Genomic DNA, 25,546 nt, shown 5'->3' on the forward strand with positions numbered 1-25,546 from the left:
CATTCTTGATTCCACGTGGAGGACAAAATGAGAAAAATGTCAATGTCATGATATCTAGCTTGCTAGTATAGAAGACCTTTATTGGATCTTGCTCTTAATCTCGATGGCTGTACAAATTTCTGATTTTGGAAGGCAGTAGCATACCACACATCTTTCAGTTCAGGAACTATTTTCTTGGTGAATATTTACTAACTAAGGTATCCTGATTAGTAAATTTTAGATTTCTCAGCCAAAGCTGAGAAATGTCTTGAATATTCTACGAAATGTCTTGAATATTCTACGAAAATCACCAGAGGCCTGTGTTTCTGTACTTACTACTGGCTATGAAAGCAGACCTTCAGAAAAAACTTCATCCAGCAACTTTCACTTAAAATAGCTTAGTAAGACACTCTTTATACAAGCAGTATCAGAGAATTCTAGAACCTTTAATGCTATATTTACAGTCATGTATGCATAATGGTAAATAGTTAGACTCTATACTCTTCTTCTTACTGCATGCTTGCAGCAAAGGTTATTAATTTGTACCTCATAGTCTGACCTGGAGATGCTGAACATGTCACTGACAACACTGTGTCTTGTCATGCTGTTAAAAAGAATTACCATGCTTTAACTATATTAGCCTGCTCTGCTTTTAACCCTCCAATCAACTTCTAAGCCTTCCATGACAACTTTATCTCTGATGCCCACCGCTGACAAGTGAGTACTTAATAAAACTGACACTCCATTTCATCAGCTGTTGGGAAAGAGAAGAGGAACTCCCAATTCTGCACAGCCAGGGGGGTGGCAGTAAGAAAATCCTTTCTCTATTCTGACCTTTTGCACATTGACCTCAGGGAAATAATTCCAGTGGCTGCCTGTCCTCGCTCAGAACTTTTGGAAAAACAGCCCTGGCAGGATGAATCTTTCAGGACCTCCAACAATTTCACTGCTTCCTAGGGATGCAGGAACAGAACCTGTGGAATGGCTCAGGACTCAGTTAACCCTACCTCTGACAGGGTGCCATGGGGGCAGGCAGGCAGGGCAACAACCAAACAGGTTCCCAGACAGATCAGGGAATTGCTGCTGTGGGAGAGTTCCACAGAAACCCATGCCAGGGAAACCCATGACTGATTTGATCTTCTGCTAGGGATCTTCTGCTAGTATCCCACGTCCAATGGGATACTGAACCACTTGACCTCCAGAGGTCCATGCCAAACAACATTATTCAGCGAGTGGCTCCAAAGGCAGTAGATTTTCCTTTTTGCTGTTGCTTAACAACACTACCATGATTACCATGATTCTGCTAATATTTAGCAAGTTAGAATTGTGACCATAAAAGTTAAAATTCTATAAATATTTAAAAGAAAACTTAAATTCTAATTAAAGTGATAGCTAGTTATGTTCATAAAGGCTCCTTTTTAAAAAATCAAATACATGTATTTCTGAAACCCTGATGAAACTGCAAGTTCCTCCAGACTATATCACGTATCTTTTACATATCAAGATATGAACAAGTATATATAAATGTTCATGACTTGAATTTTGTCCAGTGAAATATCTTTAAAAATTAATCCTTAAATTCACTGAAGTGTTATAGTCTACTCCACACATCTCTAGAGTTAAAAACAAGATAATCTTTAAAACACACCTTGCGCTATTTTTGCATTGTATTCTTCCCACTAAGATAAAATATGTTTTGTCTTTACTAATATGAAGAAAGCTGTTTATGCATTCAATTTCTATTCCATTTAAAGTTTGTTTTAAGATGGACTTTTTTTTTAAGAGGGTGCTCTGACAGATAAGTCTAGAGACTGCAAGAGGAAGCAAAACAAGGGAAATTATGTATTTCATAGCTGCAACCAGAAGGATATATAGAATAATAAATAAAATCAAACACAAAAAGGTGAGAATTCAAGACTTTGTTTACATCTTGATTTGTGTGGGGAAAAAAAAAAAAGTCCAATTCAGAAGTTTAAGGATACGTGTGCTCATATTAGTTTTTCCACTTACACATTGACCATTTGTATTCTGTGCTAGTTAAAACTTTAAATCTGATAAAAGTAGATAAATAAAACAGTATAAAGCAATTTGAAAGGCCATGATCCTAGTAATTTCACTCATGTACCTCCAGTTGTTAGAAATTAGGTTTGTTAATGAAAATGAAGCTTGCTGGATCAACTCCCCTTTGAACTATCAGCTGGAAAATTAGTTTGTTTCCTGTCTAGTGTTCTCCTAATTGTATGTGAAAGCATTTTACTGTTTTTCAAGATTATTTTAAAAACTAATGTAATTTCCAGGTCTTTGCCATCTTGTGTGATGCTTACATCAAACTTATACCACACTGTCACAGCACATGAGAATACTTTCAAAAAATACTCTTCCAAAAAAATATCATTTGAGGGTACTTTGCTACGTGCGAGGTAGTAAGCCAAGTAATTCCACGGGCTGACAGTTTAATACAGCGTGACACAGAAAACTCGTGGCACCAAAGCAATACCCTTGGAGGTGCGGCATCACCCTGAGGTGCAGGCTGTTACCTCAGGACAGTAATCCTGTGAAGCCCGAAGGTGAGTTTAGCCACCAGCAAACTCCAGGTGAAGTTTTAGCCCCCGCCCAGCTCCCTGTCAGGCTCCGCACCCCCAGTTTCACCCCGCTCTGCTTCCCGGCGGGGTGAGGGTGCGTTAAGCGCCCCCCAACCCCGTATGGCAGCAGCGCACGTACCACGCTGTTCTTCATGAGGGCCTTGACGGTGAAGCCGTCGGTCACCTGCTGACGGATTTTCTTCTTGCGCCCCAGCGGCTCCTGCTTCTGAGGGCGCCGCTCGCCGACGGGCACCGGGGGGCTTGCGGCCGCTTTCTCCACCACCATCCCGAGAGCCGACGGACAGACTGCAAGGGCAGGCAGACAGACAGACACCGGCCCCCACCGCAGCAAGTCAGAAATCGCGCCGAGCCCGCCTGTGCCCCCCCCTCCCCGCCGGCGGCACCCCGCTTCTGCCGCCCCCAGCCCGCACCCCCCCCCTGCCCCCGCTGCCCCGACCCCAGCCCCGCCTCACCCCGCAGCGGGGGGCGCTCGGGAACGGTTGGAGACCGTTGGGGACCGTTGGGGGCGGTTGGGGACCGTTGGGGGGCTGGCACCCCCCGGAGCCGGCGACTCGCGCCCGTCGCTAGGCAACGCGTCAACAACCCGCCGCCATGATGGGGGGGAGGGCTGGCGGGGAGCGGCCACGCTCAGGGGAGAAACCCCAGAGTGGAATAAAACAAGCTGAGGAGCCCCGCGCAGCGGGAGGGCGGGCGGCGCTGAGGCAGCCGGCAGAAATTAGCAGAAATTAATTAAAAAGTGTCTGTGTGTGCGTGTGCGTGCGTTCAGGCGGGGAGAGAAGCCGGCGGTCACGTGAGGTGCGGGGACGCCAGAACTACATTACCCAGAAGGCCTCGCGCCCCCCCCCTCCGCGCGGCGTTCCCGCAGCTCGCCCCCTCGCCGCCGCCATGATAGGTGAGTGAGCGAGCGCGCCCGGCGCGGCGCAGCCCGCATGCGGAGCCTCCCGCGGGGCCGCCCCTCCGCTGCCCCGCCGGGCGGCACGGCCCCCGCCGCCCCCTGCCCCGCTGTCACCGCCTCCTCCTGCCCCCTGCTACCGCCTTTCCCCCTTTTTTGCTTCTCTGGTGGGGCATAAGGCGGCAGCAGCCGGTCCCGGGGTTGTCACCAAGGTCACCCCGTGTTGGTTTGAAGTCCTGTGCCCGCGGCAGTGCTGCGGGGCGGGGTCCGCGGGGTGGGCTCGCTCTGACAGCGCTCGCTGGATGTGGTGTAAAAATAACAAAACAACAAAAAAAAGTCGCGTAATCCTCGTGGGAGAGGGGAGTGTGGCTGGTTGGGCTGCCAGGTGGCTTTCTGGTGCCACACGCGGGGCGGGTTGCTCAGCTGGCAGCTTTCCTCTGGGATTTGGGAGGTGAATCCGTGGCTGCCGAGCCCCACAAATTACAGGGCCCATCTCATAGTACCTGCCTCCTTTCCACGTTTTTGAATTTTGTGGACCATCTGAATCTAAAGCTGTAAAATTCAAACCCATTATTTGTCTTCCTCGAGCTTCTTGTTTCATCTTCAGTGTAGGTAACATTGTTACATGCCCACATAATACATGACCTGTTGAAAAGCAAGCAGTGTCTGATCAAAAACTCGGTATTCTTTTAAATTAAACACCTCAAGAATGTTTTTGCAAATTACTCCGAGGTTCTTGTGGAACTTTCAACAGGATTAAGTTTTGGTAGAGATAAATGAATTTGATTATTTGTATAATGTTTTCTTCCTTTAGCTTTGCGAACACTTAAAATATTTATGCGGCCTTTTCAGTCCGTATACATATTATGCAGGTGGTCTCATACTGGAGCCTTTTTTAATGCATGTTGTTGGTTTGGGGCTTCCTCTCCCTGCCCCAAGATATGAGAGAGTATTTCAAATAAGGTCTTGGCTCACGGAAAGCGCAAGAGGTCAGGTATTCCACTATATCATCTTACAATGTTACCACTTCTGCTGATTTGATGCCTTATAGTGTATAAAGCGTGTGTTTACAGAACTACTTTGTTTGTTTGTATTTGAGTGCTTTAACAACACTTTAAAAAGGTAAGTTGAGTGTACGTAAGGGACTCCCCATATGGTTACAGAGTTCATGCCTCCAGCCTTCATAATCTTCATGATAACGTTTACTCACTGTGTGTACAGGTAACATATTTATATGACTGAGGAATTGTTATTTTACTTTCACTGCGGCAGACAAATGTTTGTGAGTATTTATTATGAACTGTACTTCCCAATTAGTTGTAAGCTTATAAACACAGCCTTACATGCTCTGCTGTGATGAATGAATTAAGCAGCAACCTTTTATGAAAAAAGTGAAAAAAATACAAAAGCACAGACACACACACAAACCAAAAAAACTGTAAATATAAGAGTTGTTTTCACACATATAGTGATATAGTGAGCTAGTCTAATAGTCTGCTTTCTGAAAAGTTTCTTCTAAACACTTAAGAGCTAGGAATATAGTGGCAAAAATGAGGGCAGGAAGGGAAGAGGGAAATAATGTTAAATCTTTGCCAACTCTCCTTTGATCTGAGTGTTTAAAGAATTATGCTATGAGGCACATGATACATTTTCCAAAATGTGTTACAGTCACATCTCTGGAAATGTTTGATGTCCTCTAAGAGTTCTTGTGGCAAGAAATTCTACAAGACAATTCTGCAGCATAGGGCAATTAATTCCTTTAATTGATTTTTAATTTCCTTTCTCTCACTTTCATTTAATGCTTCTTAGTGCTTGTGCTATGAGATAGAACAAACCTGATTACCATGTTAGCATTACTATTTTATATTTTTATCATATATTTTTTTTTTCGTATTCATCTCACTATTTTTTTGCCTGGTGAAATAGGTTAACATTTTTACTCTCTTTCTCTAAGTGTTTGACCATGCTTGCACTCTTCTTTCAACTTTTCTTTTCTCCAAGAAGTGTTTCAAGTTTTGTGTGTGTTTGCTTTTTTTTTTTCTTAGAGGAAGGATTTTTTTTTTCTTTAATGTATCATTCCAGAAGAGGCTAGACCATTGACTTATATAACTGTTTCTTAATATTCTTCATATGATTTCTCATCCTGCTTGTTATTACACTTTCATCTTGTTGTTATTTGTTGACTGAAAAGAGATTTGCAAAGAAAGATTTGCCAATAGATTTCCCCATGCTAACGTTTTACTTGGGGAAAAAATACACAATAAAAGAAAGATGCTTATTTTCAATAGGAGGTTATTCCTTGAAGGAGGATTTCAAAATATGCAAATGTCTTTATTTTCATCTGTGTGACATCTGCGTTTAGAATACCATATCAGCAAGCTAATTACGTAACAGTCCATTTGTGTGGAAAGTCCAGGGACAAATTTATCTGGTAAGGGCATGGCAGCTGACCCGTGCATGGCACTGCACTGAAGTCACGAGTGTTTCTGGAATTTTAATTCTTCAGAACGTCTTTAAAAGTATTTGTCAAGATAAATGCCAAAGGTGCCTCTTGCTTTTATAGATGCTTTTAGATGATAGTTTGTTCTGTAATGTGCTTCACTTCTTAAGTGAAGTTGCAAGAGTGATTCCACAACTGTCCTTTCACTTATGCATATATTATTTAAAGTTACAGCCTATTTATACTGCTTGCTGATGGGTTGTTGAGTTAAGAACTTTAGAAAAAAATATATAGATGTGATTAATGATTTTTACTCAAGAAAATGATTCAATTATATAAATGAGAAACACTAAATTAAGCATTCAATTTGAATAGAGAGTACTGTATGTGTATTTGTGGTGGTTTTTCCTTGCTGGGCAGTTGGACTCCACCATAACCACTCTCTCACTTCCCCTCCTCAGAAGAAGAGGGGGAGAAGAAAATATGCTGGGAAAAAAAAGGCTCCTGGTTGAGATAGGGATAATTTAATTAAAATGAAAAGGAACCGGGGGGGGGGAAGCAAAGGCTGTGTGGAAGCACAGAGAGGGGAAAAAATATTCTCTACTTTCCATCAATGATTGATGTTCAGTCACATCCCAGGAAGCAGGGCCTCAATATGCCTAGCAGTTGTTTGGGAGACAAAACCAGGAGACAAGTAAGTACTTGAGTAAGAGACTTGGTAAGTACTTGATCAACGTTTGGGAGATCTGGATTCTTGTCTTTGCCTGAGAAATAATTTTGGGCAAGTGTTTGTCTCTCCTGAAAATGAACATCTCAGTTGTAAAACGGAAGACATCATAAGAGGTGAAGATCATAGTTGTAGATTGCTAGCTTTATTAATCTCATGAAAATTAGAGTTATTTGAAAATTAGCGGTCATTTTTTTTTTTCTCATTGTTGCATGAGAGGATGATTTTTTATCAGCATTTGGCCAGGACTGAGGGAAAGGGATCAAAGTCATCTTGGTCAAGGCAAAGTAAGTGCCTAAGCGTTCTCTCCTTTTCTTCAGTGTTTGAAGACAGAGAATCCAAATGTTTTCTCCTCCTTTGTACTACTCTACAGGAATCCCACAACAAAGTAATTTCCTTCTAATGCTTATCTGGTAATCACCTATTATAAATAAATGAAATAATTAAGGAAAAATATATAAATTACTTAAGTTGGTATATCTTTCTGGCACCAGTCAGCAAACAGATTATGTGTTCTGAGCTTTTGGTGCTCATTACATGGAGCTTGCTTTTACTGTTCTACAGGTGTCAATAATTATAGTTGGAATTATAAGCAAAAACCTGGAAAAAACAATTGTTTTCTCAGCCATTTGTTCAGAAGTTTTCAGAAATGTTTCACAGGTTCTTAAAGCTTTTATCTATTTCAGTATTTGAAAGATTCCATTCTTTTTCATAACTTTGATACATGTAACATTGGTAAAATACTGGATTTCATTTTTCCAGCTTGGTCAGAGCAGAAAAAAAAACATTTATAGTGAAGATCTCAATCTTAAGTCTTCATTTATTTTTTTCTTACAGGTCTATCTATTTGACAGAGTTACACAATTTGAGTCTTTTTTTAAACTAGGTGAAGTCTGTAAGGTTTGATAAATAAAATCAGTACAGCATCCATGTAGATGCATGGCACTGCTTGTCTGTTATCGCTAGTGTCATGCTGCTTTGCAATGAGCTGCTTGTAGTGCACTGTCAAAATGTTGGAGAGCTTTTTTTTTTTTTTTTTTTGTGAGGACACAAAGAATATACAATAGGGCCTTAAGTATTTATGAAATGTATTTTGCAATGAATTTGCTGTTAGTTTCCATGTAAGTCTTGCTATTTCAGAGTGGTTATTGATAATTTTAAGGTTAAATTTTTTCTACCACTAAAATGAGAGAGAGAAAATACTGTTAGCTAATGATGTAATTATGGAGTAATAGTCGTGATGAAATGGTGAGAGGGTTGTATTTAAATATGGTTTTGGAAACAAACCCCTATTGTTTTTATTAGCCAGAAACAAATGGAATGTGTTTCATTATTACGATTTTACATATGAAATATTTCTTGGTTGACTTAATTAGCCATTCATTGACTAATTCTAAGTAACATTTCTTAATAATTTTCTGTAACTGCTAAAGAGAAATCGTTTGCTTTGGAAAGAAAATGTAAGTGGTAGAATAACAGTAGGTATTGTGGATGATTTTGTTTACTATTTGCTTTTTTCTTTAAAGGATAATAAAGATGGAGATATTATGAAGTTGAGGGCCACTTTTTTTAAATTAGCAATGAACAACATCAGATTGGTCAGGAAGTAAATACACTACTGTTACTTTGAAAGATGATAAAAGATATCCTTTGTGGGTTGACAAGAACTAGACAAAAACTTCCTATAGGCATGTGTACCTAAGTTAATTTGATAAGGGAAATTTTTCAGGTCGCAAAATTCCCAGCAGTGTAATTTGATGCACCATTGCTAATCTGTGTCCTGTGGTGAAGAAGGCTAAAACTGTAGCAGGGAATGTGATGACAAATGCTAATCATAAGCTATCATAAACAGCAAGTGAAGTAACCCTTTTTTCAGCTCTTTAGCAGCATACAGCTTTTATGTTGCTATCTTGTCACAATAATGTCGTCTTTTAATAAATAAGCATTAGCAAATCTTCTGCCTCACTGTTTGCTGTGTCAAGCAAATACTACAGTGAAATCAGTATATATTTGTGTTAAAATTTGAAAAAAGATACAAAGCTAACAATGTTATTTTTTGTTTTATACCGCTACTCGTTTCTTACAATGGGAAGCTAGCAGTTCTGTAAATTTATCAGTTTTCCATATTATTTTTATTTATTTATTATGTAGGCTTCTTAAAGGGTTACTTAAAAGTCTAAATTGTGGAAATTCAGTTCATAGTTAGGTCCTCAACTTCACAAAAAAAAGAAAAAAATATACACAAAAACAAACAAACAAAAACCAACAACTTCAGGTTTGTACTCTGGAAATATGTTTTCAGGTGGGGAAAAGAACTTTGCTCAGCGAAGTACGCTTGATAAACAGCTCTTTGAGGTACTTTTGAAGGAAGAAAAAAAAAACAGCAACAACAGAAAGCAGTGCTATGTGCTGAATAGCATAGGTATAACACAGGATACAGATGAGGCTTAACACATAGACTTAAAACACAGGTTAGTGTGAGGCTTTGTTTTCATGTTACAAATTAGGCTACAGCAGTGCTGTCTTCAGGTATTGCTGTTTCTCTTGCTGTACACTGCTCATTCGTGCCCTTACAACAAGGAATGAATCTTTCAGTTGCAGCGGAGCAACAGTCTCCTGAGACACATTGTGAAGTCAAAAAATAATCTGGAAGCTCTTCCTTCTTAATCTGGGCCAGTTCCTGGAGTTAGTTCACTATGGTGGCCCCAAAGTTATATGGCTGTAATAAAGGGACAACCCTTAACCCTGTTTTATTGCTTGGCCCTTTATATTGTCAAGTCACGTATGAATGGTGGTGGTGTGTGATGCTGCTGATTGCCACCTAAGGAGAAAATTTTGGTGCCCTGCCACCTAGCTGTGTGTTCCTTGTGCTGATACTTACATTCAGTTAGCCCCACACTGAGCTAATTGAGTGACATAGGTTATCAGAATAACACTTTTGGGCTGGGGGAGTTCTATTCTTTTTTTTTAATTTTATACCCAATATATGTGTATCGCATCAGGCAAGCACCACTGTTGGCGCTAGAGAACTGACAGCCCACAGCTAGATTGGCTAAGTTACCTCTTAGCCAACAACACTGGCAATATCATGTTCCTGAAAAGGCTGTCTGCAAGCTTTCTATAGACATTATAGGAAAAAATAAAAAAGAACAAAAAAAAAAAAAAAAGAAAAAAGACTTAAACTGAATTTGCAGTAAGATATGGGGGTGGTTTCATGGAATTTATCAGGGCATATCTCAGAGAATTAAAAAAAAAAAAGGGGGGGGGAGAAAGCCCCAAACCATTAAAAAAAAAAGTAGCAGATGACCTCTAGATAGCATTGTCAGGTCAGCATTTCTGTAGAGAATGGGAGATGAAGATGACAGTAGGGATGGGTTGTGAAGGGCTTTGACAGTGAAATATGGCTCATACAGCAGTAATCAAGTCAGGGGAGAATGGGAACTGGGGTGAAAGTTTTAGCTATCTGGATGACTGATCATACCCTTCCATGTTGCACTCTTTTTCATAGTGTTGGTAATCTCTGCTTTATGCATAAGTATTTCTGTTTCTCATTGTTATGAAAATAACCCCGAAGAAGGAAAATGAGAATGAACTCCTTCATTATTTCCCTGAACAAGTTCAGACTAGAGGAAAAAAAAAAAAAAAAGTAGAATTCTGCAGCATTCTGTTCATCTAGCTGGTAGTTCTGAAAAGAAAATGTAACTCTCTAAATGTAGGTGTTACTTTGTCATACCTCATGTACTGTGATCCAGTAGGTTATTGAAGCTCTTCTGTCACCAGTATTGTTTTCAAAATCAGGTTGTACCCATAAAACTCCACCAGTCATTGTGCTCAGTCCCACCTCCTATAAACATTTTGAATTAAATTAAAAAAAAAAAAACTTGAATTAAAAAGAAGGGTTTTTATTAAGGAAACCCTTAATGGCAAACTGAGATAATTCCTACCAAGTTTTTGAACTTGTAGTTTGCTGAAGTACGTTATGCCAATTTAACATCCAGATCAGCTTTCTCTGGAAGAGCATAACTACATGAAACAGGTGATACTGCATCTGCTGCTGCTGTGGGTGTTGGAGGGAGGAGAGGCAGAGTCAGCTGTGTGATTGTGTATTTCTAGGATGCACTATGACTGACTTTTTCAAAGATTTACTGGGTTCTAAAGCATGAAATGCAACATCTTGTGCTTTATCTCAGTCTCTGAGCTCTATGAAGAGTTTTTGCAACAAATTAATAGCGGACATCAAAGACAGGTGGCCCACTGGCTGATAAACACTGGTGTTTAGTTAAGTGTTAAGAAGTGTACTGCTTTCTAACAGAGGACTTAAAAATGTGGCATAGCTGACTTGTAGGAATGTATAATTTTACTATCCCCTGTGCCTTGTAAAAGGCCAAAGCTCTTTGAAATATTTGTCTATTTTGAGGAAAACAATATTCAATCATTTTATTTATTAGGTTTGCTCTGGATTAATGCCTTTGAAATCATATGCCATATTTTGAGCATGTGGGAATTATCTGAGAGCTGTGCATATTTTTAAAATGACAGAGTTTTACATCAGAGAGTATAACGTTTTCTTTTACCCTATGCCTCTCACGCAAAGCGGCCTAAGAAAAGAAGTTGTCTTCTCCTTAGAAAAATACACAGCATAGGCCATTGGTGCTAGTGGTGCCACAGGGCAGGGCTCCAAATGGCAGGGGGCAAAGCTGCCCTCAGGGCCTGCAAGGGCAGCCCCAGGACCTGTGTCAGCCCCTGCAGAGATCCCAGTCAGGGACCTTCCAGAGAGGTTAGGCAGTGTCGGGCAGCATCAGCCTCCTCTTCCTTCCCATGGCAGCCTCTCCTGCTGTGGGCTGAGCTTCAAGGAAAGGTTGGACCTGATGCTTAGGGACATGGTGTAGTGGGTGGCATTGTTGGTAGGGTGATGGTTTGACCATGTGATCTTGGATGTCTTTTCCAACCTTAGTGATTTTATGATTCTATTCTATGGTTCTGCTGCTATAGGAGATTAGGGATGGAAAACTGCAGTCCCACAAGTTGTGCTGGACTGATTCTGACTCCTGAAATGGGGCATAGCCGTTGGAGTTGCATTTCTAACTGTGGTTACCATACGCCTTGAAAGATAATAATGGTTTACAGTTCCTGTAAAATGCATAAGGAAATGTAATGGAAGGCAATCTTATTTGGAAGATGTGATCAAGTCCCAGTGGTAGGCTTGGCAACCAAAGGAAAAGTATTTGGGGAGTTCTCTAATTAGAGGTTTGGTTGTTTGTCTTGTCATCTCGACATTCTATTTTGTTTCATCTATTCTGGATGTTTCTACCACAATACATACCGGAATAATGGTATTTTTTAGTTGTAGATCACTAAGACACTTTCTTCGGGAATATATGGAATAATCTTTCTGATGTTTAATTTGATTAAATATAAAATGAAATCTGAATATAAAAGAGTACCTGCATTTTGTACACATGACCTGTTTCAAACCTTTTTATTCTGCAAGTGTAATTGTATCGTAATATATACAGAACTGCATCAGGAAACAGCATTTGTTTTACTGGGTATGTACTTTGTTAATTCTTTTCCTACAAAATGTTTTGCTATGACTTTATCAGTAAGGTTTTAAAAAGTTAACCAATTTCATATGATATTATCTTTAAGAGACTTCTGGATTCTGTTAGATACATGTGGGCATTTTGGATTTGTTTGTTTCCTGGAAGAGTCCTACCCTTTTCTCTGTTGTCTGGTTAGTACAGGTGTATCTGAAAATGAGATGGTGAGTAGATAGGATAAATATGTGTGTAAGACCTGCTTCTGTATTGTGCTAAATGCTTGTGGTAGTAGAGTTGTGTAAGTCAATTCTGATCTAGCCAAATCAGTCACGAAAAGATACTGTTCCTATTTCTTTTTTCCTTCCTTCTCCCCCACATTGTCTGCTGCCATCTGTGCATCATGCCTCATTCCTCTCACTGACCATATTACTAATTGGACCGTTGAACTAATTAAATTTACTATCGTAGTAAAAAACCTGCCCATTTTTGCTGGATATCATCTTCATGGAATGGCCCAGTGAACACCAACGTCAGCTCAAGATAAGTGGGAAGTGCAGAAGGAGAGAGCAAAAATAGGACAAAACAATTTTAGCAGGATGCTTTTTGATCTGTGTAGCCCTTCTTGTGTATGTTCACCCTCAATTAGTGTGGCATATGCTCAGCTTCTACTGATGTCAGGAACATCTACAGAGCTGACCAAGGATTTCACAGTCCTTTGGACCAAAGAAAGAGGATTATAGAGGAATTCCTCTCACTTTTTCAAAATGACAAAGATAAACTGAAAACAGCATTTGTAGCAGGAATGAAATTCTTGCATAATGAATGTGTGACTATAGTATCTATTTTTATCTGTGAAAATATTTGTCCCAGCTCATCTGTGAGATGAGAACAAAATTAAGAATTCCAAATTCCACTGCTAACTGGAAATAATTAGAGAAAGGCCTATTCTAAAAAAATATGCAAATTCATATGATATTTTCTAATGAATAACAGCAAATGCTACTGCTTAAGAGTCCTTGCCAAAGTAATGCGTGTGATTTTTGTAGGTGCATTGACAGCTGAAGCCATTATTGGATTCTGTTTTGATAGTGTTGCCTCAAGAAGTGGAGTAGCTTTCCTAATTAGAAACACATACACCCCTATTTACTCAAATGAATTTATTGAACTAACATAGGCTGTATCATGAGACTATCTGTTGTGTAAGTGGTCAAGCTATAGAAGCAGACAACAATACTGAGAATGGTGCAGGATTTTCAGGTCATTTTATTTAGTAGAAGCCCAAGGGAAAGTACAGCCATTAGTGGAAACTCTGTTACTTTGCAAAGTAGTTCTATGTAAAAGAGTTGCAATTTGTTCTTGTCAATCAATTCCATTATTTATTGATTTTTGTGTGTGTATGTGATGTATTGTACTGAAAATCAACACAAAATGTAGCCGGTGATGTGTGGAGTTTTCCATTAAACAAGGAAAAAATGGAAATTTAGAAATCTACAGAATGCAACTGTAAAGTTCAGTTTGGAGATTATTAGGAGGCAGGCTTTAATTATATAATTGTCTGTTATTTCATAATACATTATTTCTACCATCTGAACTACAGTGTGTTCTGTCATGCAAGTGATTACATTTTAGGAGGGCTTATTTCATAAGTAGCTAAATTTTAATACAGTAAATTATGATCTTTAAAAACTGTATTGTAACATTTTTTAAGTTTTCAAATATTGTACTGTAGGCCTCCCCCGGTCCCTTTGTATTTTGTCATTGCAAAAAGAAGGGAAAGATGAATGACCTTACACAACAGTTCAAGAACCTATCAGAAACCTCTCATCTTTTTCTTCCTGAGGTTGGATAAGATGGAGAAAATCAGATCGCTGCTCTACACTTTTTGAGGCAGAGTGAGGCCTTCCTAATTATATTGCCCAAAAGATGGTTTAGTAGCTTTTATATTGCATCAGTTTATAAACATTTTTACATTTTCATTGTTAATGTTTGATCCAGGAAAAATCTAGCACAAAAATTATCCTTTTGAGGATTACGAAAATAACTGTGATAGATTTGCCACAAACAAATTGTAAAATCTGTATTAAAATGATGAGACGAGGAATCATTCATTTTTTTTTTCCCAGCCATTTGTCAAAATTAAATTTGAGTTCAGCAATCTTAAGGGTAGAAATTAGTTGTAAGGCTCCTTCTTATTTAATGTTGTCATGGTTTAACCCGGCTGGCAGCTAAACACCATGCAGCCGTTCGCTCACCCTCCCCCTCCCTCTCTGGGACGGGGGAGAGAAATGGAAAGTGAAGCCCGTGAGTTGAGATAAAGACAGTTTAATAAGACAGGAAAATAATAATAACAAAAGTAATAATAAACAATAATAATAATAATAATACAATGGTGATAATAGGAAAGTAATAATAATATGTACAAACAAGTGATGCACAATGCAATTGCTCACCACCCGCTGACCGATGCCCAGCCTAACCCCGAGCAGTCCGGCCCCCTCCCCTGGCTAGCCACCCCTATATATTGTTTAGCATGACGTCAGATGGTATGGAATACCCCTTTGGCTAGTTTGGGTCACCTGTCCTGGGTCTGTCCCCTCCCAGCTCTTACTGCACCCCCAGCCTGCCTGTTGGCAGGACAGAGCGAAAGGCTGAGATGTCCTTGGCTTGGTATAAGCACTGCTCTGCAACAATTAAAACATCGGGGTGTTATCAGCACTCTTCTCATCCCAAGCCAAAACACAGCATTCCACCAGCTACTAGGAAGAAAATTAATTCTGTTCTAACTGAAACCAGGACAAATGTCCAGATATTTCTACTGTGGTAGCTGGCACTTGTACTGGTAAACATGCATCTCTCAAGTCAATCTGTTTGATTAATGAGTTCTCATGAATTCAGTGAAAACATTTCAGTAATTTGTCACAACTATGATGCACTAAATACACATCACCTTTATGTATGACATTTTAGTGATGTTTTCTGTTTTACAATGGCTGTATGCCTATCTTGTGATAGGCCACAGCACCTTCAACAATTCCTTCTAAATATCTGATAGTGCTTTCCACAAGAAGTGGCTTTGTAAATGAATTGCTTCAGAGAAATTAATCATGTTTTCCTGCCCCCTTTTTTTTTTGTTGTTTAAATCTCCGATGTATTCTAGGCAGTGAGGGTAACTATTTATTTTTTTCCAAAAGCTCTTTTGGACTTTGGAATCATTTGAGACCATCTGCAGAAATTAATACCTCTGTTCATGCTAACGTTTTGAATGGAGAAAAGTTTTTAAACTGACTATAAAACTTCAGGTTTTCATTCCCTCTAATGACCTCTGTATTTGTGATATAGAATCACAGAATAGTTTGGGTTGGAAGGGACCTTAAACACCACCCAGTTCCAACTCCTCTGCCATGGGCAGGGACACCTCCCACCAGGCCAGGTTGTCCAAAGCCCCATCCAGCCTGGCCTTGAACACCTCCAGGGATGGGGCATCTACAGCTTCTCCGGGCATCCTGTTCCAGTGCCTCACCACCCTCATAGTAAAGAATTTCCTCCTAATACCTGATCTAAACCTACCCTCTTAACACTACACTCCCTGACAAGGAGTCCCTCCTCAGCTTTCCTGTACCCCCTACAGGAAGGGCGCGAGAAGGTCTGCCCAGGGCCTTCTCTTCTCTAGGCTGAACAACCCCAACGGCCTCAGCCTGTCTGCAGAAGAGAGGTGCTGCAGCCTGCGATCATCCTTGGGGCCCTACTCTGGACTTACTCTAATAGGTCCATGTCATCCATGTGCTGGAGGTCCCAGAGTTAAATGCAGCACTCCAGATTGGGTCTCCAGAAGAAATTGTTCGGATCCTGAAGACAGTTTTTAAACCATACCTGTGAGCTTGACTTCCAGTTATGATTTCTAAGGAAGATTGAAGACTTTCTGTAGTTATCTGGTTTGAGCTAAGCTGAAATAATAAAAAGAAAGCTGGTTATCAAATGAACATTTTGAAAGAGTGACTTGCCACTAATGCCTTCCATTTTTGACCCTGTATTTGGAAATGTAAGATTCCAGTAAGATTTATTTTTGTTTATTCTCTGTATATGTCAAAAGTTCTTTTGCTATGTGTTATCTGTCCTTGTAGCATAGATCTTTTGGCAAGAAAAAAAAAATTAAATCACTTCTTACTTGCCTGTGTTCTGTGATTTTGTAAGGTCTTTTATGGTTACAGTTCTTCTGTGCCTCCAATCTCTAAGCTTAAACCCATTGTCTGAGAGTGTATGCAGTCTCGGAGTATATTAAAGAAAGGCATTTAGAAGTTGATTTGATTTATTATTTAAGAGCAGCAGACACTGGTAAAGATGAATGAAAATACTAATTGAGGAAAGAGCCTGTCATTCCATAGTAGTTTAAAGGACAGCAAGGTTATAATACATTAATGTTCAGGAAATTAAAGAACAGCTTTTTAGAGTATTTGCCATCAAAAAGCATTGGTTGTGCCACATCATTTGTGGAGGTGCTGTGAAAAATATGTTTACTATCACTCAGGCATCTTTGTTCACTTTTTCTTTATCTTATGTCGTTACAAAATTCTTGAATTTTACTGGTGTAGTATATAAAAGAGTAAGATTATTATATACTAAGCTTGCTTGTGATGATATAGATGAGCACTGAAACAAATCCGTCTGCGTTGTTAAATTGTTATTAAAAACAAACCTTGTTTTTTCTAGTAACAAGAGGTGCTTTGCTTTGTTTATCACTGTTTTTCTCTGTAAATGTAAAGCTTTTCTGCATGATGCTGTGGTTCCACTAGTTCCATTTCCTTGTTTTCCTGTATTTTTCTACTATTTGCGATGTTCTTTTCTACATCTTTTGTGTAAGATATCTAAATGTTTTGCTCAATGGTGAATTTGCCCTCATAGTTCATTGATTTGTTTTTCTTCTTCTGGTTAATTTAGACAATAGAACTGTCTTGTGTCACATCTAATATATCAGATTTAATAACTTTCAGTGTATAGAGCTAAGGATATTTAGTTAACTTCAAAAGAGCATGAATCACAGGAAGCTGAAATATCTGGGCTTTTCAAGACAATCTGAGACATTTCTCTAAGCCACCCTTTCCGTCAGTGGAAGCATTAGCACTGACTGAATTTTCCCTTCAAAATTCAAGGAACAGTGTTCAGTTGCCTTCTACCTTAGTCATTTTTGTGTAGGTTTTCCTTTTTTTAAAATATGTTAATCCTGTAAATTCCTGGTGATGTCCTTTGAGGTCATCGAAAAAGTATTTCCAGCTTTCCTCATTGGTGTTAAATTAAGGAATTGTGGATGATGGAAATGAAAGTGGTTCATATTGGACATCATATTATGTCTCTGGCATATGGTTCTCCTTTCAATTTTACTTTTTGTGATGAGCTGACATATTTTTGGTACATTTATCTTTGCATTTCTTCCCTTTTCTGATACTGTGTCCTCTGTGGAATACTCTCAGTGGAAACATATGTTCAGAACTTCAAAGTAATTACACTATTACTAAAAGCTTCGTAATCAGATTACTGAAACTAAATGTTGAAAAAATTTGATTTTCTTTTATCCAATCATATCAATTTCATTCCAGTCTGCTCTGCAGTTGATTGAAGAAACATGGCAGGACAAAGTCAAAGGCTGTTTATAAAGAACATCTAAGTCTGCTGTAGACCAGTTCCTCATGAACAAAAGTGAGCTTAGAGCAGTTTCTGGTTTGAGAGAGCAGGATTAATTTATATATGTATTGCCCATTTTAACAGTAAATTTTTAGTTGCAGTTACCTCCACTTGCCAAAGTGTATAACTTGCCACAAATGAAGCATGACCCTGTCTCCGTATGCTTATTGACCCACTTTTGTAGAAGCATTAGGCTCAGTAGGTATCTGAACTCCTTTGTTTACAACACAGTGCATTTATTCTCATTTTTCTTCTTGTAAGGATAAATTTGTTGTGATCACATGGTTGCAGCCAAAGCTGTTTACTGCCAGGAACATTTTTTTTTATCTAAAAAAGAAAAACAACAGAAAAAACAAAACAAAACAAAAAAACAAACAAACAAACAAAAAAAACCTTGTCATTTTGTTCTAGAAGAGTTAGGGTGTAATTCTTAGGCTTGTGAGAAGATGTCACGAACAGGAGGTATACGTAATATAATTTCTTCCTTAAATTTTTTGTAGCTCATCTGGAAAATGTGGGGTTCTCCTAAGAACTTGAGATGTTGACTTAATGATCTTGAACCAAAAGGTTGCTGTCTATTACAGTCTCACTGGGCCCCGGGTGTAGCAGTCTGACATGCTTTGTATTTTTTCTCCAACCTATGTGAATTTGCAGGCTCACTGTCAAGCCAAGTATTTTGGCTTATTGACTTTACATAATCTTAAAGTATTTTATTGATATTAACTCTGCACTTATATTTGACCTAGCTTTAGCCTGATGCATCTTTTATGTAAACAGATGGAGCTCTTAGGCAGATAAATCTGAAGACTAATGACTGATGTTTTGATTTTTAAAATTTTCATTTTTTTTCATATTCTACGTTTTCTGATGGCCCTCATTGTACACGATAAAATAGCAGATGAAGCTGAAAAGTTTCTTTTACAGTACTTTTAGCAATTTCCATTAGAATTATCTTGTTGGAAGCAAATGTCCCATCTGGTTTACTCTTTAACACAGCAAAACTCCTTAGTGAGCTGTGTGGCGGAGCCTGGCTGAATTCCACACAATGCAGCTCTTCGCCCTACGCAAGATGAGCACAATCTGTTTCCCATATTTCTAATAAAGGAAACGAAGAGTTTCTTCATTTGCTTTTTTATTTCATTATGTTTACGTTTTATGCCTTCCTTTCTTAGAATAGCTGATTTCCTGCTGTTTTCCATTCTTTTTTTCCCATACAGGTAAAACAAAAATGCATTACAGCCTTACAAAAGTACCGAGCACCACTCTGAAATAACATTAAAACTCCCTATTTTAAAGCACAGCATGGGGATTTGGCCACATCAGTTTTACTAAACATTTGAAACTTAGTGGAGGCACTTCAGGAGCCATTTCTTGTGCCTTACTTGTTCTGTGAAAAAATACAGGTCTATGAATTACCTGTCCTAAAATCAACAGGAGTCATGCAGCTGATCCCTGAAGTGCTCTGAAAGTTCACCTGTGTTGCCTGAATTCAGCTGGCTGATACTTGAATCTATAAATTTCCTTTCTCATTCGTACTTGAGAATTATTGAGTTATAGGTACTTAAGACGGATAATTCTTCTGTTTGTTTTTGTTTTTGCATACTGTATTTTGTGTGCAGCTCTGCTTAGGTGTTATCGAAATGCATCTCTGAATTATTTTTCTTCTTCTTGATATGAAGAGAAAAATAATTACACACTTAACAAGCATTGGGTACTTTAATATTGCATGTAATGCCATATAGCTAATCCAACAGTGTATCAAATCAGTGAACAGATGCTGTATGTTAATATGCTTACCTTTTGCTGAGATTCTGGTTTCTTAGCCAGGTAACTTCCTGACCAAGTCATGTAACTTGCATTAAAGTGATCAGGCTTTTTTGAGAATTCAGCTTTGTGATGTTCCATCACAAATATGTTTAGGATTCGATTCCTTTCTTCTCATTTATGCAGTGTTTTACATTAAAATACCATCTAAACATCAAATAGTACTACTTAACTCTTGCATATGTTATTACATATATTCAATGACAAGACTTAAAATGTTACTCATAATGCACTCCACTTCTGAAGGTGTGGCATTTCCTACTTTCATCTGACACTGATAGCAGTTTAAAAATATGTTTTCCATTCCTGATTTTTCAATATTAAGCAATCAACTTTCTCTTCAATATAAGTAAAACTGAGAAATATAAGGAATCTCCATGGGCAGTAGAGGGACAATTGATATAATTCTGTTAAGGAGCTGAGAAGTCCTTGCATGTCACTATGTGAAATAAGTATGCAATATTAACTCTCATTTCTTTTCAAATGTGTTATTTTAGAACTGTTCATCTAATCAGTTTCCTGAGCTAAGAGAAAGCAGACAGCCTGCTGTAAACCAATTTAGGATGCAATTGCCACATGCAAAAAATCAGATAGTTGATTTTGTGTGAATACAGCTTTTGAAATCTTACTTCATTTTGAGACATGAATATGATTAGGCAGCCCTTTGAGGACAAAGGACTGTGTGCACAGGCAGAGTCTTAATTTATTTTGCCATTTGTGCAAACAGAGGGGGGTTAAGATACAAGATCAAGAAATGTTTGTTTTCTTTGTTCATTTTATCTAAATGAAATTGTTATGCATATCTTCTTGCTGCATATCTTTACTAGAAAATTAGGCTCTGTTTACTTAGCAGTGAAGACATTGTCAAATAATGTAGATTTCTTTAGATGGGAAGTTGGGGTCACTTTTATTGCCTCCCAGCTTCCCAGATTTAGATGTCAACTATCTTAAGAGAAATAAGTGACTTTTTGAGAAGTCGTAGCAGCTGTTTTTACTGTAAGGCAGTAGTGTAATTCTGTTTGTCATTGGGGTTTATGTCAGGAAAAACAACCTTCCTGGGCTAATACATTGCTGAATAGGGAGTAAATGTGAAACACCAGGGAACAGGTATTATACTCAGGGTAAAGAATCAGTATCTAAAAGCCTGACTGTCCTTGTTTTTGCAACGTAATCAAAAATGATTCCTCTAAAATTTGTCTTTACAATTATGTAGATAATATATCTACAGAATTGATGATACAGACAATAAACAGTCTTCTTTTTCCAACAAAATATGTTCAAAGTGTAGTAATAAAATTCTTTAGTCTCATATACCTCAAAGGTTTTCCCTTTCGTCATTTATCTGTGCTGGATGCTGAGGGCAATTTACAGCAAGTGGCTCATTAGTACCTTATTTCTTAATAGAAATAAGATTTTCAGGTATTGTACCTACTTCTCCAAAGAAGTCAGACCCAAGCATTACAATGAGGAAGGGTGAAGTAATTGGCCAGAACAAAGCCCATGTAAGCCTAGAGGTGGGGATGAGTTGAAACATCTCACTGAAGGTGAAAAGCAGGAGGAAAGGATTTTATTCTCTTAAGTGCTACTACTAAAAAGGCTGAGCTTCTTTATCCATACTGCAGTATGATGGAATACACCAGATTTGGAAAGGAGAGTTCTACCCCTGTCTGGAGGTGACCTGTATTCCTTCCTGGTTCTTTCCAGGTTTCTCCATCCTCACAACCATACATACTGCTTTGATAGTGATGGTTATATTTCAGGAAAAAAACAACCCTTCCTATTCCTGCTTTTTCCTACTTCCATCTGCTTCCACAAGTATTGTAGCCATTGTGACTGTTCTTTCTCCTTACTTATATAAGGTGGTGATTATTTGGATGAGTTTGAGTTTCATGTGGAGGCTTACCTGGAGGATCTGACTTTTAATTTAAAATTAACAGTGCTGAGCATTTTGAATTCTTGGAGGTTTTTATCTACCAGACTTTTATTTAAGCAATTAATCTGCCGTCCTTTCATGGCAGCATGGGAGTATAATTTCTTACAAGAGTAACCTCATATGAGGGTTCAGTAATATTTCTTGCACGGGAGGCAGGTGTTAGATTTTTCTTTAGAATTTCATATCGTTTGGAGTTCTGCATTTTGCTATCTGCAAAGTCAAACTTTTTTCTAAATATTTTTGTTAAAATTTTTAAAAGATTTCTGGAGCTCAAATAGGTTACCTAGAAATTGCATTATTCTGAGCTGCAATATTAATTACATTTACTTGAGATTTTTGTCTGTTCCTCGAACTATCCCAGGTAAAAATTCTAAATAAATATTTATGGAATATATTCTTCAGTTGCTTTAAGTAATTAGCTATCAGTTTTAAAGTATCTATGTTTCCTTTATTCTTTAGTTTAAGGCTTTTCTTGTCTTCATCCTTCCTTAGAGAATTAAATTGTCCAAATGTGTGCGAGTACAATACGAGAATTGACAAGCAATATTGATTGTCTCCTCAGTCCTTCAAGCATAACATACGTTTTTCTTTGCTTTTTTTTTCCCCTGCATTCCTATCTACAGGTGTGGACTAGATAGAATTGTATTGACCATTATAAGTGTTTGACTTCAAAACCCAGGAGATAAGCTGTGTACCAGAACAACAACAACAAATCAAATCTCAATGAAGAGTATTTGTATTAAACAATTTCCACTCCCATCCCATAAATATGAGCAAAATTAGATGTGGATTGTAATGATGCTGAACATACGTATACTATTCTGTTTACACTTGGGATTAGTTTTTGTCCTTCTTAACACCAGTGTACAAGAAGACTTAAAGCATACATTAAGTAACATTATTCTTCATAGAAGTTAAATCTAAAGGTAATACAGTAGCAGATGAAATAAATAAATATTTTTTTTCCAGTGGAAGTTAACTAACACCTAACAGTGCTTTTTCTTGTTAATTAAAAGAATCTAAGTTGGAATTTAAATTTTCATATGACTAGAAATTCTTAATGCATAAGTTATCATTTTACTCAGCAGACTAAGTGTTTGAAATGGACTTGTTTTCCTATCAAACAGTAATTTTACAAATAATTTTATAAATATTTTTTCTCCTGTTTCATTTTTTTCCAATGCTATTGTGCTGATAACTCAATGCTAATTTTGCTCCATTAGGTAAATTGCACAATTGCACAAATACAGTTTGGGTCACTAATCCCTACCCTTAATGTGCTTATGTGGAATGCCTTTTTTTTTTTTTGAATCTGTCTAATTGTTGTCATGTGCACTGTAGTCAAATACGGGAGTAATATGTGATATAATTCTGTAGTATGAGCTACCTCTTCCATGACCATGAAGAACAAGGTCACATATTTTTTATGTATACAAATTGGTGTTTATTGTAACTGACTTAGGTGTGTTTTGTTTTTTTTTTTTTTTTACTACATCGAAAGTGTTATAATTTCAAGTCAAATTATTTTGCATCATAGTTACATTTTGTGGGACGTGCTTTGTTTAATCCATAGTTGAAGTAAATATTGAAGAATACATAAATTGAATAAAAATTGAAGTGAATGGGTCTCAGAATAATGAGAACACAAATACATTCACAATATACCTAGAAGTGCAGAAATCTGACTCTTTAAATTTCTAGATAAGCCAAATCATGGTAGATAGAAGAAATTTTCTAGTTTTTACTGATCTATTGTTAATATCAAGTTTTAGAAAGGAGTGTAGAATGCTGAATTTAGCCTGAAAATTATAAAAAATGGAGTTCTGTAAAGCTTTCAGTTTTCCAGGGTTCATGACGGTAGGCTTATTCTCATTTTAATGGTAACACTGTTTATCTGACTTTTCCTGTTAAGTTGTTTCAATAAGAATGATGCCCTAAGAGTGATGCCCCTGTAGTGAACTACGGAAGGTGCAATGAATTATTAATAACAAGCAGAGTTTAATGTGGTTTTATAGCCCCTGAAGGAGTTGGAATAGTGTTCTCTGTAAAACCATTCAGTTCACCTGATCTTGACAAATTGGGAGCATCAAAAACACACTCCTACTTGTTAACACCAAAGGGGGGAAAAGGTGACTTGGGAATGCATCAATATTTAGCCTTCTTGTAGAATCTGAAAAGGATAATGGTGAACAGCGGTCCATAAATAACTGTCTCCTGTCTTTGTGCTTTAATGCAGTAGGCTAATACTTTTTTTCTGTGAAGTTAACCTTTATGGCTCTATTTCTGTTTCAATGAAAAAGAAAATGATAAGTTTGTGATATTGCATTGATCATTTGTACTGATTACATGAGTTAAAAATGTGCTGTATAGCAATCCAGTATGTAACAAAACAAATATAGTTATCTTAAAAAATAGTATTGTCTTAATAGGTCAACCTAGCTAAAATTGCTTGTAAATGAATCGTAAATTCTAGAATTGGTGAAATAGACAAAATTTGTTATTGGTATTTTAAAGATCTAATAATGAATACTTGTCCCCAGAGCAGTTGAAAGGACTGTTCAAAATGAGATTAATCCTGCACCTGGGGCGCAATAACCCCAAGCAGAGCTACAGGCTGGGAGAGGAATGGTTGGAGAGCTGCCAGGCAGAGAAGGACCTGGGAGTGATGGTGGATAGTCAGCTGAATATGAGCCAGCAGTGTGCTCAGGTGGCCAAGAAGGCCAACGGCATCCTGGCTTGTATCAGGAACAGTGTGACCAGCAGGGCTAGGGAGGTGATCGTGAGGCCTCAGCTCTGGTGAGGCCGCACCTCGAGTACTGTGTTCAGTTTTGGGCCCCTCACTACCAGAAGGACATCGAGGTGCTTGAGCGGGTGCAGAGAAGGGCAACGAAGCTGGTGAGGGGCCTGGAGAACAAGTCCTACGAGGAGCGGCTGAGGGAGCTGGGCTTGTTCAGCCTGGAGAAAAGGAGGCTCAGGGGCGACCTTATCGCTCTCTATAGGTACCTCAAGGGAGGCTGTAGCGAGGTGGGGGTTGGCCTGTTCTCCCATGTGCCTGGTGACAGGACGAGGGGGAATGGGCTTAAGTTGAGCCAGGGGAGTTTTAGGTTAGATGTTAGGAAGAACTTCTTCACTGAAAGGGTTGTGAGGCACTGGAACAGGCTGCCCAGGGAAGTGGTGGAGTCACCATCCCTGGAAGTCTTCAAAAGACGTTTAGATGTAGAGCTTAGGGATATGGTTTAGTGGAGGGCTGTTAGCGTTAGGTCAGAGGTTGGACTCGATGACCTTGAGGTCTCTTCCAACCTAGAAAATTCTGTGATATCTTTATTAATATTTGGTAATGTGTCCATCTTTCTCAATTATTATGTTTATTCTTACTCATCACTTATCCAGTTAATTTCCAAATGTTATATCTTAACTGAATTTGTTTAGTTCACCACTGGTCATGAAAAAAAAGTAACTGAAGAATTGGTGTATTTAGTAGTGTCTTTCTTTTAGTACACACAGCATCACCTACCGTGGAGATGAAACCAGACAGTAATCAGCACAAGTTTGTACTAATTCTGTTCAGCCTTCTCCAAGCAGAATATTTTAGTTAATGTGCTCATTGTTACTTGTAGTGGCAGCTGACTGTAAATTATCGTTCTTCCATTTATGCTGGGAATCAAATTGTGGTTTTATTACAGCAGCTCTTTTGTTAGGCTACTACAATTTTGTTAATTTAAGGCAGAGTAGTTTACCCCTCTTTTCAGAGTAGGCAGTTACTTCATCTGCCTTGCTGGGATTTCTCTTTACTAAAATAATGCAGCTTCTGGTTCTCAAAAGTTATATTAATTTCCCATTGAGTCTGAAGCACTCCTCTATGATGAAATGCACCCATTTTAAAAATAAAATAAAAAAATGTTGTCTGTTAGTTTTAACACACCTAAGTGTTT

At 38.3% G+C, this 25,546-nt stretch overlaps 2 protein-coding genes across 6 annotated transcripts in view; one reads left to right on the forward strand and one right to left on the reverse strand.

Annotated features, from left to right (window-relative positions):
- PACRG (parkin coregulated) overlaps positions 1-3,401 on the reverse strand; it is a 221,237-nt gene extending 217,836 nt beyond the window's left edge. For both annotated transcript variants that reach the window (XM_084514662.1, XM_084514661.1), the window contains exons 1-2: positions 3,035-3,401; positions 2,701-2,867 (exon numbers count right to left, since the gene is read on the reverse strand). In XM_084514662.1, the coding sequence (XP_084370788.1) occupies positions 2,701-2,847 (147 nt within the window). In that variant the 5' untranslated portion in view covers positions 2,848-2,867; positions 3,035-3,401. The remainder of the gene's footprint in view (positions 1-2,700; positions 2,868-3,034) is intronic.
- Positions 3,402-3,434: 33 nt separating this feature from the next.
- PRKN (parkin RBR E3 ubiquitin protein ligase) overlaps positions 3,435-25,546 on the forward strand; it is a 779,628-nt gene continuing 757,516 nt past the window's right edge. For 3 of the 4 annotated variants that reach the window (XM_084514659.1, XM_084514660.1, XM_084514658.1), the window contains exon 1: positions 3,442-3,474. In XM_084514659.1, the coding sequence (XP_084370785.1) occupies positions 3,468-3,474 (7 nt within the window). In that variant the 5' untranslated portion in view covers positions 3,442-3,467. Of the gene's footprint in view, positions 3,475-25,546 lie in introns of all 4 variants that reach the window. The other variant, XM_084514657.1, reaches the window with a different exon arrangement.

This window comes from Aythya ferina (genome assembly GCF_964211825.1).
Source record: "Aythya ferina genome assembly, chromosome: 3".
Classification (NCBI taxonomy): Eukaryota; Metazoa; Chordata; class Aves; order Anseriformes; family Anatidae; genus Aythya; species Aythya ferina.